The 20632-nt window shown below is 38.7% G+C and overlaps 1 protein-coding gene across 3 annotated transcripts in view; it reads left to right on the forward strand.

Annotated features, from left to right (window-relative positions):
• Window positions 1-4480: 4480 nt before the first annotated feature.
• LOC142349327 (uncharacterized) overlaps window positions 4481-20632 on the forward strand; it is a 27165-nt gene continuing 11013 nt past the window's right edge. Inside the window, exons 1-3 of one of the 3 annotated variants that reach the window (XM_075400803.1) lie at window positions 4481-4627; window positions 4903-5156; window positions 5347-5637. In XM_075400803.1, the coding sequence (XP_075256918.1) occupies window positions 4964-5156; window positions 5347-5637 (484 nt within the window). In that variant the 5' untranslated portion in view covers window positions 4481-4627; window positions 4903-4963. The remainder of the gene's footprint in view (window positions 4628-4902; window positions 5157-5346; window positions 5638-20632) is intronic. The other 2 variants (XM_075400802.1, XM_075400801.1) reach the window with 2 other exon arrangements.

A 20632-nucleotide genomic window follows, 5' to 3' on the forward strand; every position in this document is an offset into this window, starting at 1 on the left:
TTAGTCAATGGTTGTATAATACATACAAGAAACCTATTGGTTACGAAAAGCTAGTGATAATATCGTAATTTATGACAGTTTTCAAACTTTTTATAAGAAAGTAATTTTAGTTCCATCCTTCAAGTTGGACAATTTTTCTTCATTCTAAGGTAGAGAGTTATGAGGACTTAAGTCTCTTAACTATCGGATGTGATGCTCATACGGAGGACTGGTAAAAATACTACCTGTATTTAATCTGTGCGCATTAGCTTTACTGTATTGACAAGAGTTTGTATCACCTAGTTTGTAAGTTGTTAGTTTGAATGTCACTTGTTTCTTGGTTACATTTTTTAGGCCGTGCAGGATTTATTTAGATTTATTTGACGTAGTTGACGTTTCGCTATTTAGATTTATTTGACGTAGTTGATGGTAACGTAGCAAATCCATAAATTGAGTTTCCTTATTCGTTCAGACGCTCAATCTCAAAGCTCACGAAGCGATGGGTCGATGAAATAATCGTAGCAGAAGTTGATTGGGCACATGCATTTTGGAGCCGTGTTTGGAGTTGGTGTTTTTTTCTAGTGTTCACTTTTTCGACGCGGTTTCGGCTGGTTTCTATTAGAATACTCGCTCAAATCGCGCGTTCTAAATTAGATTTTAAGAAACTGCACTCCGATTATCACGTGTTTCGTGTTTCATCTTTTTTTCTACTTTGTTTTTGCGGCTCATATCTTTGATCTGCTTGTATATCTTACATTTTCCAATCTTTTCCCTAGCTCATGGTTATCGCCTTTCAATGAGTTGACGAATTTCTCTTTTTCACCCAACCGAACTTTCCGATTTCACAATTGCGAAGAACAACTTCTTGTTTCACAGACTCCTTAATTGTTGAGGCGAAAGTGACTCTTCTGTCACCACAGACCCAGGTGCGAAAGTGTATATAAAAACTTCAAGGTTCTTATTCAGTCGTGATTGTGATCTGTTTGGAATAAAACGGCAGATTTTTGATGTATAGAGGAAAAGGCGGTCCTCCATATGCAGATTTGTTTTGCACGTTTTGGTGGTCTGTCGTTGAACATCCGATGGAATTTTGAACCTTTTTGTCAATGTAATAACCGTCCTTCCATTCGCTATCTTAAAGAATATCTTCAAGCTGAACACTATCTTCATACAAATCATATGTATTCATTTTTTCCTCAGACGAATCTGAGCAATATGGTGTGCTGATATTTTTGAAAGAAGTATTTCAGTTTCTACCAAAATTTTCCTCAAACAACACATCGAAACATGGCAAAACACGCGTAGTTTTTATTCATATTCGTAATTTATTTATGAAATACCAGAATGCTGATTACTGATTAAAAATTTAAGTTTGTTTAGATGGTATTTTAACAATTGGTTAATTTTTGTTTTATTTCAACAAAATCAATTGTCCTACTTTCAATTCTTTTCAAGATCTTCTCTCTCTGCTTTTACAAAAATGTTTTCTTTACTTTGCAATTGATGATCTAGCTTAGCCTAACTAAAATGATCTAGGTTTCCCTTGACTTCTAAAGCATGACTTTAACTTTTTGTCGTTCGGATGGTTTGCTTTATAAAATGTTTCAATTTCAGGACATTTTGGGAAACCTGCTATTGTCGGTAAAAACAAATTATTTTTTATTCTAAAGTTGGCCTCCAAGGAAGACGTGTTCGCTCAATTTTCTGCTGTCTTCGACAGAATCTTTTAAAATAGTTTTAATAAAACTACTCAATTTTTTTCTAGTATTTATGTCATTTTTCTCGTGTTTATGTCATTTTTCTTCAGTTTTAATAATCTTTGCATAACACACAAAGACATCACTGTCAAAAATAGCCACCGCGCTCAATGCTTGATTTTATCTTAGCTTATTTTTCAGTTAATATAAACATATGTAACTTGGTTTCTTTTTTAAACTTCCAGTTGTGAATGAACCGTATTTGAAATTATGTCAAGAGCTAAAATAGTAAAGTGGTTTTTGCAACAGACTAATTAAATAGCAGATTGAAAATTTATGCAGTTTTGTATAAAAAATTGTTGGTTGGGCTTATCATATAGTCATTATTTAATAAACTAACACACATATACAGAGAAAAGATGGATGAGAAGTTCAGATAATGAGATAACATTTTAACACTATTTTAAATGCTGCTTGATACGATTAATACCAAAACAGTGATCTAATCCGTCAAGGAAAGTATTGATCAATTCATTTATTATATCCTCCGAACTTCAAGTAAAAAAAAGAAAAAAAAGACTTCATCTGAAAAACTTCCGATTTTCTTGTGGACATCTTCTATTTTCTTCAAGATCTCAAAAAAACAAGAACCGATTTTTTCAATAATCTTAAGCATAAATGAATGTGAAGTTTTCAGTCGACAACTCATTAAAGGTTTAATTTGTTACGGGAGACCAAAAACGGACCTCATCTAGACCAATTCTGACTTAATGAAAAATTGTTTTTTTTTTGAAAACATTAACCACTCCAAAACGTTGGTTTAGTGCAAGTAATGATCCTCAAATGAGTTTGAAATAAAGATGAGAAGAATTCTTATTTATGTCGGGTTAAGTATTTTTCAGCTCTAGATTTTTTCAAAACTTTTATTGAATGTAACTCATGACTGCCCAGAAATTGTAGTGGTTTTTTCATAACCTGACTTAAAACAAGTGATGCAAGTAAAATGTTTTTATAGCCTTCTAAAACGTGAGAATAGACGTCACACTTTATAAAAACCGTCATGAAAACAATTATAGAAGGTTGCTTTTTTGAGCAGACAATCTTTGTCTCCTTCTTATCTCTCTTGTCTGGATAGATATTCATAGTCTTTGATTCTCTACTTAATGTAAATTTAAAATATTTTCAACCTCCTGGAGGACTTGTTCACTTATTTTTCTGCTGTTTTTGACAGAATGTTAAGAAGTAGTTCTAATAAAATGACTCAAGTTTTTTTTGGATTTTCGCATTTATGTCATATTTCTTTAGTTTTAAATATCTTTGCAAAACACACAAAAACATCACCGCCATCGTCAAGGGGAGCCACCGCGCTTAATGCTTGAAATCATGGAAACTTTGGTTAACATGAACCTATGTGATTTGGCTTCATTTTTAAACATTCAATTTGAGTATACGATCAGCCAGTTGTGAATGAAGCGTATTTGAAAAAACGACAAGGGCCACAATTGTAAATGGTTTCTCCAACAGACTAATTCAAAGTGCAAACTGAAAATTTATGGAGTTTTGTATGAAAAATTGATGGTTGTGTGCATCTTAAAATCACTGTTTAAAAAACTAACACACACATACAAAAAAACGAAGGAGATATTCAGACAATAGGATAACTTTTTAAGACTGTTTCAATTGCTGCTTGATACGATTGATACTAAAAGAGTTATCTAATCCGTCAAGAAATGTATTGATCCATCCATTCTTTATTTCCTCCAAATGTCAAGTAAAAAAAAGAAAAATAAGGCTTCATCTGGTTTCTCGTGGACTTGTTTTTGACAGGATCTTAAAAAAAAACAACAAGAACAGATTTTTTCAATTTTCTTAAGCATAAATGAATGTGAAATTTTTAGTCAATAATTTTTCAGTGAAATTAACATTCGTTAATAAAATGTATAGTTTAAAACTCTAATCAAGGAACAAAAGGTTATCAGCTTATGATATATTGTCAATATAAAAGTGAATAGACCAAATAAAAACATCTTCCACCTCTTCGGAGTTTTGGTTTTCGTTAGCTAGGTCCTTAACAACTCAAAAACACATTTTTTTCAGGTTTCGGAATGTTTAGAATTTAACGTATTTGAAGAAAACTTGAGTTTGATTAATTACAAAAACTGTATTTCTCTCATTTCAATCCATTACTTTTTGAAGTATTATTTTATCGGATATTTGAAATGATTGTAAATATTTGAAAAAAATGTGGTTTGTTGAAAGTAATTTTGTTTAAATGGTTTTGAAATAAAAGGACAAGAAATTGTAAACTGAAAATATATCATATTGTGTTGCATGGTTTTGTAAAAGTCATCGAAATTGTTTCCTAGACACCCTGAATGATTGAATTGTTTTCATTAGCACAATTAACAAAAAATTATGGTTGCTTTTATTTTGCATTTAAAACGTTTTGCGATAATAGAAGCCATAGTTGTCACAAACCATTCAAGCCGTGACGATAAGAAAAAACAATTATTTATTTGGAGAAAATTTATGAGTATTTCATAAGCGTTGCAATATTTCTGCACAGATAACCTTAGACTCATTGTATTTTTGATTACAAATGATAAAACCAGTTGCATTTTTGAAGAAAAATTGGTTCAAATTATTAACACAACATACACAATAAATACAGAATAAACGAAAATAGAAAAATTTTGTTGGTGTTAAATATCACTATGAGTCTTGTAAAGTCAAGTAACATTGATTGTACACGTGCAGTCAAAAATTTGATCCCATTTGCCCGATCTTCATTCTGTATAATTTTCTCTTCTCACTTAAGACCTCCAAGTGTTTTGAGATCTAATACGTATCGGCCTCACTTACGCAATTTTTTGGCCCTTGAACTGTAAGAGACAAAGAAGTGACCTGCAGTTTCTAGAATCCAAAAAAGAGTGTGCTGCTTTCTCAGAAAGGTATGGCAACTGTTTCATTTTCAGCAAACAAAGTGTTTGTTACCATAGGTCGATAGGACCAAACGAATGCATTGATATTATGCTACATTGATTATTGCTCCTAATTATAATATATATGCATATACCATTATATTGGCGTAAAATTCTCTGGTCTTCAATTATACCCCCCCCCCCCCCCAATCACGAAATCATAGCCCACATTACGGTATAATTTTGGGGGCCTATGAGTTATATGATCACAAAACTGGGGGGGGGATCCTAATTCTCAATTATAGACGGTCATATTCTACAGTGGAAACGAAACAGTTCCTTGTCTGCAGTCATTCAATTCCAATCATGGCTTTGCTTTTGATATTCACTGCTTCCTTACTCTTGCCATGGAATGAAGCAGCATTATCGAAAGATATTCGAAATGAAGAGAAGATTGACAAAAGATTTCTCAAATATGAAGACGAACAACTTGAAAGTACTGATCAATCTCAAAAGTCAATATTACAAGAAGACAAAAATATTCTGACGGACGCGAAAGAGGGAATTGTTTTCTCCTCCTCCACCCCCTTTTTTTAGGTGAAATTTGTTGTGAACAAACTAATTCGTGTTTGGGATAGCTATTATAAACTATACTTTTTATTTCTATAAAAAGTAAAATATCAATTGTGCAGGCCAATAATATACCTGAAGGGGGGGGGGGGGTTCGAGGAAGAAAAAGTTCCCAAAACAGAAACCCAGTGAGCAGAAAAGTGCCCAAAATTCGATAACAAAAGGTGGTTACTTTGACCTTGAACTGGCACCAGAAAGCTACGACAGTATTCCGTTCGGTGAAGGTCATTTAACAGTGTGGAAACACGCCAAAGTTGACAGGTTCTTTGTTCGACCTTTAGCCTATGTGTACCAAGATTCGGCCAAGTGTTCGTTCAATGTGTTGACGGGAAGAGACCAAATGACCTTTGATGTTCTCATGATTTCACAAGAGGCGAAATTAGCGGTGGCGGATTATATGAGGCGAAATGGTATGTTTTTCATTGCTATTTATTGAAGAATATTATTTACGGTCGTTCCCTTTAAACCCCCCCCCCCCCCTCCCAAGCTTAGCAAGCATTCATCGTATATACTCCGACCCGTAATTACCTCACTTATACCACAAAGGTTTGTCGGGGGGGGGGGGGGGGTGGGGTGTTCAAGCCCTTCAAAGCATTTCAAAAATAAAACTCTTTTTTTGGATGACCAAGGGATTGAAATCTATTTGCTAAATCTTACCAATAGGAAAAGGAAACTTTTCCTATGTAAAATACCACCAATGTGAACTCTTTACTGCCAATTATATGGTTTTAAATTGTTAATGCGTGTTAAACTTTTCCGTTGATAACTGCGGATGACCCAGTACAATATCACAAGCAATTTGAAATCGTGTGTGGTATTGTACTGGGTCATCCGCAGTTATCAACAGAAAAGTACGATAATAGTTTCTCAATAAAACGGACAAGGTCAAGAACAAAAAGAACATAACGTCCTGGTTCAATTCGTACAAAGGGAGAAAAAATTTTCAACTCTACCCGAGTCGATTCAAATCTACCCATTATTTTGAAAATTGTGTAAGAAATACGATACATTTTCATAACAGTTCAGAAGGTTTCAATACATTCATCTAAATTTTTCCATGCTATCCTAGCGTTGTCTCAGTCTTGAACTTCGCCCCCAAGTGTCGTTGCAATCTCGTATCCAACTCGGTCAAAGATATTCTGCACATTTTACACTTAATTTGATTTTATATTTCGAAACTTTTTTTTACGAAATGCGCTGATAGGCTCTCAATTGCGATAAAATTTCAGTACATTTCGTACACAGTTTTAGCGCATATCAGTGTACTATTTAGGGATTTTGAGCTGAATTTTGAATATTTTGGGCCCTTTCAGCGCATCGCAACGCATGTTAGCCCATTTCAGCACATTTCAACGCATGTTAGCACATTTCAGCGCATATGTGCATATAATGTGCTGAAACGGCACTGACACTTCGAGGGATTTTGAGCTCAAAAATTCAGCTCAAAATCCCTGTACTATTTAGGGATTTTGAGCTGAATTTTGAATATTTTGGGCCCTTTCAGCGCATCGCAACGCATGTTAGCCCATTTCAGCACATTTCAACGCATGTTAGCACATTTCAGCGCATATGTGCATATAATGTGCTGAAACGGCACTGACACTTCGACTTAAGTAATCCCCACAGAAATTAATCCATAAATTTCAGTGCATCGATGTTTTACTCAAAGAATACTGGGTTATTCGATAAATGCACAGAAAGCAAACAAATATATTCATATTCGTTAATTTTTGGTTAAAAATAGTTCAACGCAATTTTTCTGACAGTTTGGTCTAAATGTTTAACTCAACCATGGTTTCATCTTTGAGCAAGTTATTTCTTAAATTTTGCTTCATTACCATACATTGCTCAGCATGATTTTGATACTCAGCTGTGCGTTTCTGCTGATGTTTTCCTTTTTCACGTGATCATGAGTTTCTGCCGTTCATACTCTTATTCAAATGAAAGATAAAACATAAAGTTTTGCGGAGAAACGCTTCAACTTGTGTTAGGAACTAAATAAATCTAAGCGAGAAATATACCAAAATGCGTTATTTTTCTTAGCCAATCAGAATCCAGTATTTAAATACGCATAGAAATCGTTCCAATTTAGGTACAAAGCTCGGAAAAAGTGCAAATAAAATAATTTTGTTAAACCTATTAAATAAACCTATCAAGTAAGAATCGTTTGAACTTAATAATTTTCGGTTTTTTGCACGGTTTCGAATAGAATGGTGACCAGCGTTGATCACAATTATCAAAAACAGACTGATACCAGTTAAATGAGCAAGAAGACTTTGCCGTCTAAACTCTCACCTGTTGCTATTATCGTACCAATGTTATTACGTTGCTAGGTACGTACGATACTTATACTTGGCTGTGATCGCCAAAACTTAAGCGTTGCTTCATGATGATTTATAGTCGATTTTGATCGTTTGCTACATAATACGAAAAGATTGAATTGAAACTCCAAAACGGTAGACTGTTTTACTTCTCAGCTACATTTTGGTACCGCTCCCGATTTACGAACACTTTCTATTAAACATTTGTGCAAAGATTTCCGTTCAATTTGTAAACCGTAGCAAAGTTTGTGTGTGTTAATCAACCTACAGAGTGATACTACAGCGAACTGCGGCTACACCGGCTAATCTCCTTACTGTCTATAGAGCGAAAGCGAATTACTAGTCAAAGTTATCGACACGATGTCGAGATTTATTGTTGAAAAGTGAGTGCAAGACAATGACGTTGTGGTCTCGTATCCCATTTGAAACAAGCGCACTTTCATCCCAGCAGTTCTGAAGCGAGCGAAGTTGTCCCTCATTATTTTATCTTTCCTCATTTCACCGATTGAGCGCCGCCAACACACCGAGAGAGACAGTGGCAGAATTGACTTCTCAGGGGCGCAGTGGGGGAGTGTTGCCTGCATCAGGAGAGGAACAACAGAAGCTGGCAGCTGGAGATTGGGTGCTGATATCGAGCAACGAGGATAGAGCGAAATCGCCCAAAGAGAACACGGAGAATGAGCAGAGGCCATGATACCTACATTGGACCAGAGAGCTAGGTCAGGTACAGCAGAGTTCGGTGAACAAAAATGAAACGTTTGTTAGTTTCAATTCTGCAGTAAATTAATGTGAATTCAGACGGCAAAAAAGAAACCCAACCCCTAACGGAAAATTTGATAAATATTTAGAGATATAGTGCGTTAACAAGATCTCTAACGGTATTGGCTTAATTTATGGATAATCGGTCACCAATAACCCTCACAGTTGAGTTTAAAGACCCTGAGGCTCAGAGTTAGAGCAAAGCCTCTGAAAAATCACATATCTTTTTCCGCCAGATTGTAAAGAAAAGCAAGTAGTACTATCTTGACAAGTCTCAGCGAAATAGAATATTTTTTAGGAAAGGGAGCTGAGAAACCTTTATATATACTTAGACTTAAAATCCTACAAATCTTTTTCCGCCAGATTGTAAAGAAAAGCAAGTAGTAGTATCTTGACAAGTCTCAGCGAAATACAATCCTTTTCGGAGAAGGGAGATGAGAAACATTTTAAGAGAAAAAAAACATCGATTTTGAAAATTTTTGGCTGAAAGTTGGGAAATTCAGACAAAATATGAGAAAAAAAATGTGAGCACATAATGCTAAATTGTTCAATTTTGAAAATCTTTGGTCAATATTGAGGCAAATCAAAAAAATTTAGAAAATCAATACCGAATATTGATAAATCGTACTTTCGAGCTTAAAACCGTCCAGTTTACTGGATTACCGTTCCGTAAACAAGAATTTGCAAAAAATTGACCAAAATTTGAGAAAAATTGGACAAATGCATAAAGTTTTGACAAATTTGTCAAAAAATCATTTTCTCAACAAATAGGTTCGTTAATTGAGTGAAACTCATTAAACAGAAAAAGTTGTTAAAATTTTCACTTTTCACAACCTCCGGCCTAGAAAAAATTATCAAATTCCTATAATTTTTTCGTCGCTCGTTCATGTACCGTTTTTTGTCCGAGTTCTTTTCGTTCTTTAACTTTACAATTCTCCGTTTTCCGCTTTTTTTTCAATAACGTCGCTCTCCCAAAACTCCGCTTTTCGTTTTCTTCGCTACTTTTCCCATTTTCGATGTAGTATGTTATATGTGATGAAGTATGTTGTTGTTTTTGTTGCAGTATGGTGATTAAGCTAGTATGCTGGTTAGTTGCTTTGGTCTTGTTGCTTTCTAGGGTCTGACTTAAGTTTGTTCTAGAGTTACGGCTAGTTGGTTTCTGGACCTCTCCAATTTACTAATTTACTAGCACCCCTGTTGTATTATATTGATTTTTGCTGCTGTATGTTTGCGTGTAACTGTATGATTGTTAGTTGGTTTAGGTTTTTGCCTTCTAGGGTTTGACTTAAGTTTATTCTGGAGTTACGGCTAGATTGTTTCTTAACTTTTCCAGCTTTCATTGACTACAAAAGCACTGCATATTACTTAACATTTGCTGTACTTTGTTTAATATTGTTGGTATGCTGATCGGTTGTTTAGGTTTGATTATTGCCAGGGTGTGACTTAAGTTTGTTCTGGAGTTACGGCTAGTAATTTTCTTGCTCTTTTCACCCTTTTAGTATACTGCCATTTGCCGTAATTTAGTTTGTTATTTTCATATGTTAAGCCTCATATTGACTTGTGCTAGTTCGTCTCTTGCAGTAGCATCTCTCCTTCTCCCTAGGGTGTGACTTAAGTTTGTTCTGGAGTTACGGCTAGTTTTTGTTTGGTTAAGTTTGTTGCTGTGGTCTGCTAGCATAGTGGTTCTCGACCTCCCCGCTCGCTGCGTAATCGTCTCCCGCCCGTTCCGACCCGCATTTCCGTTTCGTTGCGCGCTACTCGCTCAACGCCTCCGTTCTGCCCGTCTCGTTTCTTCGTGCGTCGCTCGTTCAGCGTTTCCGTCCCGTCCGTTGCGTCGCCCGTTTACTACCTGCGTTTTCGCCAGTTCCGTTCCGTTCTCTGTTGCGTTGCGCGCCGTTCGCCCGTCCTTCCCGCCCCGTCCGCTTCGTTTCCCGTTTCGTCGTGCTTCGTCCACCCAGTCCTCTTCCCCCGGTTGCCTGTGTTCCTGTTTAGTCTCACGTTGCTTTCAAGCACGTTAGACGCAATCTATAATTTCTTACTCACTTTCCCCAAGTAATTCATTACTCGGTAACTTCTTTTCTGCTCTTCGACGTCTTGATTATCAAGTCGTGGTCATTTGGGTTCGGTATAACCCTCATTCCACGTGTTTGGTTGAAAGTTACTCTACATTGATAAATTAGCCATTTCAAAATCATGGCCGAACATCAAGAAAAATTGAAAAAGCTCTTTAATGCAAGATCTAATCTAGAATCTGACTTATGTAACATCCATAAGGACATCACAGATGCCATAAATCGTCAAGACAGGAAGGTTAAAGTTGAACGCTTGGTTTCTAAGTTGAAGGATGTTTTCAGTAAACTAGTGCAGAAGAATGAAGAACTATTTGACTTAGCCAGTAAAGCGGAGAACCCAGATTCAATTTACCCTCTCCTTGAGCAATGGTTGGATGATAAAACCAAGAACAATGATAAGTTCTTGCTTGCGGCTAGAAGCTATATTGACTCAGTTGCTGACCGAGACACCGTATGTGAAGGCGTTAATCCTCAAGGCCAATCTAAGAGAAGTTCACGCCGAACAACATCATCAATGTCTAGCCAGCGTAAACATGAATTTCTCATGGCAAAACTAAAATGCGAAGCGGCCGAGAAACAAGAACAAGCTGCCATGCGCCTCGCTAAACAAAAACACGAAATTGCCATGAGAAAAAAGGAGCTTGAATACAAAGGGAAAAGATGGCACTTCAGGAATTGGAGGAAGACAACCGCCAGCGTGTTGCAGCAGCTAAATTGGATGAGGCTGATTTAATGGATAATCATTCATTGTTTAGTCACCACTCAAGTGAAGTGAATTTGTTTAAAGATAGGGGATCAGATAGAAGTCAGGGACTTGTTCAGGATTGGGTAAATTCGTTTCCAGCAGGTAATTCAAGTGAGTTAAACTTTTCTCGTCCTGGTTCAGCAACCGCCGACCCTCCTGTTAAAGATACTTCCCCTAGTAATCCTCCAGAAAACCCAAGTAATGTTGCCGATAACTTACATCATCTTGAAATGCTTTCTCAGTACACACGGCCAGGAGTTGCAGTTTCTGTTGCCCAGCAGGAAGCTTTGTATCGGGAATATCTCCAGGCTCAACTGCAGCAATCACTCATTGATCAAAGGGCACATAGTCCCTCAGGCAGTGGTGAAGTGAACCAAGTACCAGTCGACGTACAAAATGTCGCACTCCCACCACCTCAACCACCTATGCAACCTCCCCGGCCACCGACACCCGTTATGGCACCAACTAATTCCATTTTTGTACCTAATGTTTCAACAAACCCACAAGTAAAGTTCTTGGGTCCGAAAAGCTCCAGTGTGCCTGGTCAATTACACATGTCGATGCATCATGTTCCGCAACTACTGAATCCATCTCAAAGTAATTCCACCCCAAACACAAGTCCCTATTGCCCATTCCCCGCATAATATCCCTCCACCTCTAAACCCACTCGTGAACCCGCCTCCCGTGTTCCCATCTCAACATCTATTTATTCCTCATTCTCCCGTGATTCCGTCGCCCCCTCCAGCGAGCACAGCAACATACTTATCCGTCCCCAACATTCCACAACAAAACATTGTCCATTCACCTCAAGCCCGCCTGTTACCTTGCCCTACCGCACCCAAACTTCCCCTTAACCGTAATCCGATTATAATTTGTGGCGTTTTCCTCAAAATATTCTCCCAAACGTAAACCAGGCGAAAAATAATGCAACCGTCTATAACAACGTTCAATCTAACCTACCCCCAAGCACAGCTAACCCCACCATCAGCCATCCCATCTTGCAAATGAGTGCACAACATAATCCAAATAGCAGCTACGCAGCTAACTGTAGCATCCCTGTTAACCCCTTTAGTACAACTAGTAACATCGCGCCACCTTTCGTCACGCCGGTTATACATCCAACATACGGGCATACTGCTCCGATACCATTGTGTTGGGGTGGCCCACCGTATCCCACGCCTCCAGCGCCAGTATCTGAAAATGCAAGCTTGATTAAGGCATTCACTGACGCTTTATCTAGCAAGAGGAATGACCCACTACCCGAATGGAAGTTGTCCCAATACAATGAGGATCCTCTACAGTGGCATGAATGGTATGGTCAGTTTAAAAGCGCAATTGACTCTCAGTCCTTAACTGATGATGTAAAATTGACATACCTTAAGACCCTCGTAACAGGTAAAGCTAAAACAGCTATAGCTGAGTTCGCCTACTGCGGCGCAATGTACAAAGACGCACTGAGGACCTTAGAACGTAAATTTGGCCAACCACAGGCGGTTGAAAGTGCACATTTGGACAAACTCAACAGCTTTCCACCACTGAAGATGCATAATAGCGATAACATCATTAACTACTCGGGATGCATTTCAAGTCTTGTCGGGGTATTTAAATCGCTGTCATTTGATTCGGATTTAAAGAGTGCTGCGCCTCTCAACACTGCCGTACAGAAGCTACCACCCAACATGAAGGAGTCATGGTCACTCTTCACGGTCAAAAAGCATTGGGTGAAACCTAACCTTCTCGATTTTAACGATTGGTTGAAAGAGAAGGCCGAAGCGCACGGTTTAATGAAGAATACCTCAACTAAAGCAAGGACTGAGGATACCAACAACTCAGTAACAAGCTCAAAAGTTGCTTCAAAGGCATTTGCTGCAAATACGCAACAGAAGAGTAACTCTAAGCCGCAACAGAGATCTCCGGCAACATCAATCTCTAGTTGCATTGTATGCAAAGGCAGCCACCGGTTGTGGGAATGCCGTGTCTTTAAGGAAAAGACCCCCACACAGAGAGCCAAGGTCGTGGCTGAGGCAAAGCTCTGTTTCTCTTGTTTGCGTGATAAACACATGTTTAGGCAATGCCCAAGTCCCCGTAAATGTAGGAAAGATGGTTGCAACAGCTCTCATAACACCTTACTTCATGGAGCTGAAAGGGTTTTTCCAGCTAAACCCTCAACAAACAACAACATCGATACTTCGAAGTCGAACGCATGTACAAGTAGGCCATCTACTGGTCAACAGCAACCAAGCAAAACAATCACTTTGTCTTCCGTGACGGATGTCAAAGGCCTCCTTCAGGTCACCGAACTGAAAGTTACTAATCCTTCTGGTACTAGTACTACGGCGTTGGTTTTATGCGATACCGCTTGCAGTAACTCTTGGGTGTCCGATAGTCTCGCAGCTAGACTCGGTTTGCAGGGTACCGCATTAAAACTGACCGTCAAGGGTATAAACACGGAAGAACTCACAGACACAAAGGTGGTTCAATTGACTGTGACACCTCATAAAGACCAAGACTTCGAAGCATTCACTGTGCGTCCCTACGTGAGGGAAACATTAAACGTAGGTTCCGACATCATTGACGTCAAGTCCATGCAAGAAACTTACCCACATTTGGCAGTTCTAGATCCAGTAAGATATAGCTATGGAGAAATTGAGACGATACTTGGACAGGGTGTCTACCATGCCATCCGCCCGTTAGAGTATTTTTCAGCCGACGAAAAGTGCTCACCGTTCACCGTCCGCTTACCCATAGGTTGGGTTTTAAGTGGCCCACTCCCCTCAAGTTCAAGTTTAGTCTCGGTGTGTTTCAAAGCCAGTATTGAACAGGATTTTGAATTAGCTTGTCAGGTTAAATCTTGGTATGATATGGAATCGTACGGCGCGTTAAAGCAAGTTGACCCACGATCCGCAGCGGATGCTTGCGCGCAGGAAATACTTGAAACAACAACCTTCCATAACGGCCAAAGATACGATGTCGGTATGTTATGGGCTGATGACAACATCCAACTCCCGAATAACTACTTTTCATCACTGGTACAACTCAAGTCTCTCGAAAAGCGGCTCTCGAAAGATACATCATTGAAAAAAAATTATGCTAGTACCATCCGTGAAGACTTGGAAAAAGGTTACTTGATTACAGTCCCTGTTGCTCACAAGGTTGAGCAGCGGTCGAATAAAGAGTGGTACCTACCAAATCATCCCGTAATCAATCCGAACAAACCGGGGAAAGTGCGTAGGGCATTAAATGGTGCAGCAAAGTTCCACGGTACTTCTTTGAATAAATCTTTGCGCACTGGCCCCGACCTGCTCCAAAACCTAATCCACGCACTACTTAGGTTCCGTCAGCATCAATTCGCCGTGTCCGCAGATATTGAGGGTATGTTCCTCCAAGTGGGTGTCCCTGAGTGTGACCAGCCATCACTGCGTTTTTTGTGGCGGGAGAACCCGACAACAAATGTTGTAGTGTATCAATACACGCGCCATATATTCGGGGCTAAAGACTCGCCCACATGCGCTAACTATGCACTGCAACGCACGGCCAGAGACAATGTTATTCAGTACCCGGAAGCAACCAAAGCCGTCCTAGAAAACTTCTACATGGACGATTACTTGGATTCGGTGGAGTCACCTGAGAGGGCTCTCCAAAGATCGAAGGAGTTGGTGCAACTTCTCCATCTAGGTGGGTTCAAGCTTACTAAGTTTGTAAGCAATGTACCAAATTTGGCTGATCAAATTGATGGGTCAACTCAGTCTACCGAACCAAAAGTAATTGCCTCATCTAAGGAGGATTCTTCGCACGTGCTTGGGTTGAAATGGGATCACAACAATGATACTCTAGTTGTGAGTCGGGGTACCTCCAGTACTGTAACTAAGTCTTTAACACAACGCTTGGTATTGAGACTAGTGTCTAAGGTGTTTGATCCCATCGGCCTAGTGGCACCATTTACTGTTGGTGCCCGATTGTTACTAAAGGACATCTGGCGTGTCAGCGGGCAGCACTGGGATGAAGAATTACCAAAAGACACTGTTGAAAGGTTCCTCGAATGGAGTGTAGAACTACCCAAGCTTGCAGAAATCACTATACCAAGGAGCTACTTTTCGGGAAACTTTAAACACCTGGAACTACACATGTTTGGCGATAGTTCCCAAGAGGTCTTCAGCGCTGTTGCATTCCTCCGAGCCCAAGTAAACACTTCTAGTGGGCCAAAAACAGAGCTTGCATTTGTCCTGGGTAAAGCTCGCGTAGCACCTATGAAGGTGATGACAATTCCAAAGCTAGAGCTGCAAGCTGCTTTACTGGCCGCTCGGTTGAAACAAGATATCTGTCGAGCCCTTACTGTGCATGTCAACAAAGTTTATATGTGGACTGACAGCACTACTGTCTTGCAGTGGCTCAACTCCACAAGCAAGCAGCCAATATTTGTTGCAAACCGCGTATGCGAGATTTTAGAACACACTAGCGTTGACGAATGGAACCACGTCGCCTCAAACGATAATCCAGCAGATGCCGGTACTCGTGGTATGTCCGCTGAGGTTTTGCAATCAAGTAGCTGGGTGAGGGGTCCAGATTTCTTAAGAACCAAGGAATTCCCGTTCGAACCAAGCATCGAAGTAGTTAAAAACATCAAACTTGGTATAGTAACTAAGGAAACTGACGAAACCAATACATCATTGGCCGCATCCGTAACCAAGTCAACTAAGGAACCACCCCCGCATTTAATTCCCTTTGATAAGTACAGTTCTTATCAGAATTTGCTTCGGATAACAGCATACGTACTCCGGCTGTTACCCTCACACGAATGTTACCGTAATGCCGATGGTAGCATCATAGATCCCACTGAGCTTGACGAAGCAGAGCGTCATCTTTAGTATCTCGTTCAAGGAGAATCTTTTACTTCCGAAAGGAAAGATCTCCTGGAAAACAAACACGTTAAACGGAGTAGCCGTATTGCCCCGTTTTCACCCTTCGTCGGACCAAATGGTCTAATTCGTTCGGCTGGCCGCATCAAACGGTTGGTTGAAGTTGATTTTGATGTAAAACACCCTATCGTTCCCGACGCGCGCCATTTCTTTGTAAAGATGTTCCTTAGGCACACCCACGTTAAACATCATCATCAAGGTATTGACTACCTGCGGGCTAAAGTACAAGAACCTTATACCATCCTTAAATAACGTTCCTCACTACGTTCCATTAAATCTAACTGCCTTACGTGCAGAAAATTTCGAGCCGCCACTATCCAACCAATCATGGCTGACCTCCCAGTAGAAAGAGTCGCATACCAGTCTCCTCCTTCACAAACACTGGGGTCGACTACTTCGGCCCGTTTTACGTTACTGTGCGTAGGACAACCGAGAAGAGGTGGGGTTTCCTCTTCACATGCTTAACCACTCGTGCCGTTCATGTTGAAATTGTTCCGTCCATGGACGCCAGTTCGTGTGTAATGGGAGTGGAGCGTTTCGTCTCACGTCGAGGTACACCGGCCATTATTTGGTCAGACAATGGCACTAACTTTGTTGGCGCGGAAAAAGAACTACGCGAGAACATCGAAAAGTGGAACACCATCAACATCGCTGAAGAACTTGCCCACAAAGGCATCAAGTGGAGGTTCAACCCGCCCAGTGCGCCACACCAAGGTGGCATCTGGGAGAGGCTAGTACGTAGTTTCAAGCGCGTACTTTACACAATCCTTGGAACACGTCGCCTCACAGATGAGGTTTTAAGTACCACTTTTTGCCTGGTCGAACATGCACTCAATTCACGCCCGTTAACGCCCGTAAGCGCCGACCCGTCCGACCTAGGCGCATTAACACCTAATCACTTTCTCCTCGGTAACCAAGCACGTAGTCTCCCTTCCATCATTGGCGTAGACGAGTTTGATCACCGTAAACGTTACGCCCGCGCGCAGTCCTACGCTAACGCTATTTGGTCTCGTTGGATCAAAGAGTACGTTCCGGCGCTGAATCGACGTTCCAAGTGGCAGACGCCTGCCGACCATCACCTTAAGACCGGTGATTTGGTTTGGGTAGTTGAAGAAACCAACCCGAGGGGTTACTACCCCACTGCTCGGATCACTGAACTCCGTTACGGTTCCGACAGCGTCGCACGCTCCGCCGTATTGCGCACGTCCTCTGGATCGCTCGTTCGCCCGCTTGTAAAATTAGTACCCATTCTCCCAGCATCTTCTTCTGGGCCGGAGGATGTTAGGAACTAAATAAATCTAAGCGAGAAATATACCAAAATGCGTCATTTTTCTTAGCCAATCAGAATCCAGTATTTAAATACGCATAGAAATCGTTCCAATTTAGGTACAAAGCTCGGAAAAAGTGCAAATAACATAATTTCGTTAAACCTATTAAATAAACCTATCAAGTAAGAATCGTTTGAACTTAATAATTTTCGGTTTTTTGCACGGTTTCGAATAGAATGGTGACCAGCGTTGATCACAATTATCAAAAACAGACTGATACCAGTTAAATGAGCAAAAAGACTTTGCCGTCTAAACTCTCACTTGTTGCTATTATCGTACCAATGTTATTACGTTGCTAGGTACGTACGATATTTATACGTGGCTGTGTTTGCCAAAACTTAAACGTTGCTTCATGATGATTTATAGTCGATTTTGATCGTTTGCTACATAATACGAAAAGATTGAATTGAAACTCCAAAACGGTAGACTGTTTTACTTCTCAGCTACAACTTGGCAACAGTGAAAGCGGAGCACCAACAATTGGGCTTGTAGAAGTGATTTTCTAAGAACTACCGTTGTTGTATGCCGTCACTTATCTGATGACACAAAATTATTTACCAACTTGACAATCAGAGTTTGTTAGAATCTTATTTTAAAGAAACTATTTCAACCAAAAATTTTGACAATTCAGAAAAAAGCACAAATTTCTAATTTATTGATTAATAATTAGCAAAAAAAAAATACATCAACGCAATGAGACATGCTCAAAATATATATTTTCTTTGTCATTTTTGTGAAAATTTAAGGACACTATACTACTGTTATAGACAAACGGTAATCAAAATTTGACCAGTGTCAAAGTTTTAACACCATATGGGCCACAATTGCCCAAGTGGAGACCAGATGGTTATCTTGCAAGATTTTGCCAGAATCACAAAATCGAGGTCATTCAAATATGATGTGTAATATAAGGATATACAATTATAAACATAGTTTCCACTTGTATAAAAAATATAATTTTATTTGCCGACTGATTGGTATTTAGTAAAACTATTCTGAACAAAAAGGAAAATTAAAAATAGACTGTGTGAGAGATACCTTCTTAATCAATAGATAATCAATAGATCTCCAATTCGCGACCATAGTAATTATTTTCTATCCCTAATTTTTTAGAACATTTACCGATGTTAATATATAGATTTTGTTCAGTGAAATACTTTTTGGGAAAAATTTTAGGGCAGTCAATTTTGATAATTTAAATTAAACAAGCTGGCTCGGTATTGTGCGTACGCACATAATGTTTCCACCCCGCTCATCCACATTCTTGAACTCATTGGCTACCAAATAATGATGAGATGGAAGTTGTTGTTAATAGGACTGCTAGAAAAGACATTAATAGTAATCAAATAACAAATATTAATTACAAACCAAACTTGATGTCTATACTAAAAACACATCACAAAATCAAACTCGCATCAGATAAAATTTAGGCAAAACAAATTAACCTGTACATCATTAGAAAAAAAGTGGGACCTGTCCCCGATCGACTGAGTAACAAGTCGACAAAAAGAGCAAAGAGGCGTGATGTTCAAAAATACGTTTCTTCTACTGAAAACAATTAATTTCACAGCTATTATTATCTTCAGATGTTAACTAAAATCAATAAAAACTTCAATTATATCAACATAGGAAGCAAAAGAGACCGGTCATTATCAAGTGTAATGACGACTACAAAAAGAGTGTGCGTTATACGTGTACGTCATACGACTACATCATATTAGACATAAGATTTCAACAAAAAGAGATGGACTAAGTTACAACGCCTCAGGAAGCCGATGGGCCTGTTATAAATTGAGACTAAGTCACGAGACTACAAAATAACGACAAATACAGGCAGATGCCAAAACTTAGCAAACACTTTTACGACACCACCTTGTTCAAGGCACTTTATTTATAAGATGTTTGATGCCAGACCTGTAAATGCTTCTCATCTGATCGTCAACGGTTCTTGGGTCTTCCATACAAAAGGACCACGTAGAGTTGGCAAAAAAGAGAACCAGAAGTTTAACCTTATAGATACCTCAATTTTTTTTGGAAAATAAAAGACCGAAGCCATAAGTCAAAACATAAAACTAACAGAGAAAGAAGTTTGAATCGACAAAATTATTTGAGACTTTTTATTACTGAGATTGAGCTACATGGTGACAAAAATGAGAGCAGAAGGAAGAAAATTGAAAAAAAAAATGTTTTTCTTTGAGAACCTGATTTAAAAAGTCATTAAAAAATAGCTTAAAAATGAAATCTTCAAATAGGTTCAGTTATAGGTCCTGGGGAAGCGATTGAGACATATGATTATCAAGGTTAAGTTATGATAAAACGAACAATGACAAACGCAGGCAAAAATAAAAACCTATAAAATCCGCATGAATCAATGAAATGTGGAAATATGCTTAAGCATTTTGAAAAAATTCGAAAAAATTGTAGTATCAAAACCAGGAAACTTTTAGTTAAATATAACCGTTACAGACATTGAACAAAAACTCACAGGAAGTGAAAAATTCTTTTCTTAAAACAAAAATGTTTAAAGCAATAAGAACCAATAGACAACAACTGAAAGCATTGTCTAGGTTCACTTATACCTCATAACAAGTCGATTGAATATTTGATTGAGGAGACTAAGTCATTAGACTACAAATGTATTAAAAAGGAAAGCAAACCATAAGAAGTCCACAAAATTTTACGGAAACAATTGGCCAGAGCCAAAAAGAACACGAGCTCAATTCTGAAACCCCAATATATGTCTGTTGTGCTTCATTTTTTGTAAATACCGACTTCTTAAAATATGTCAGTAATATACAAAAAATCTTTAAATGTGGATATATTTTGAAGAAGAATGCGGTGCCCCATTAAAATCTAATTCTTTCTTTTTTAACGTAGGGATACATACAATGGTGCAATAAAGATCAGCCCTGACATTGCGGTGCGTCTAAGAAAACAATCAGTTGTTCAAACTTTTGCGATTTAATTGAACTTTTAAACATATTTCCCAATAAATGAAAAATAAACAAGGGATTTTGTATAATTATCGAGTTGAAATTTGCAAAAAACTGGCAAATTATGTTTCAAAAAGGCTCTCAAAGCCAGCGTTAGTACAGTTAGCTCTCCTTTTGATCATGCGAAAAATATGACTGCAGTTTCAAGATGTCTACTTCCGGCAAAGTAATGGAAATTGAGCTAAAATGCACATTTTGTCCCACTTTTGACAAAAACGGTTGAACTCTGAGAAATTTAGCATAAACTCTAGAAAACTCGTATTGAACAACT

The sequence above is a fragment of the Convolutriloba macropyga genome, chromosome 11, assembly GCF_964194025.1.
Source record: "Convolutriloba macropyga chromosome 11, txConMacr16.3, whole genome shotgun sequence".
In the NCBI taxonomy this organism is placed as follows: domain Eukaryota; kingdom Metazoa; phylum Xenacoelomorpha; order Acoela; family Convolutidae; genus Convolutriloba; species Convolutriloba macropyga.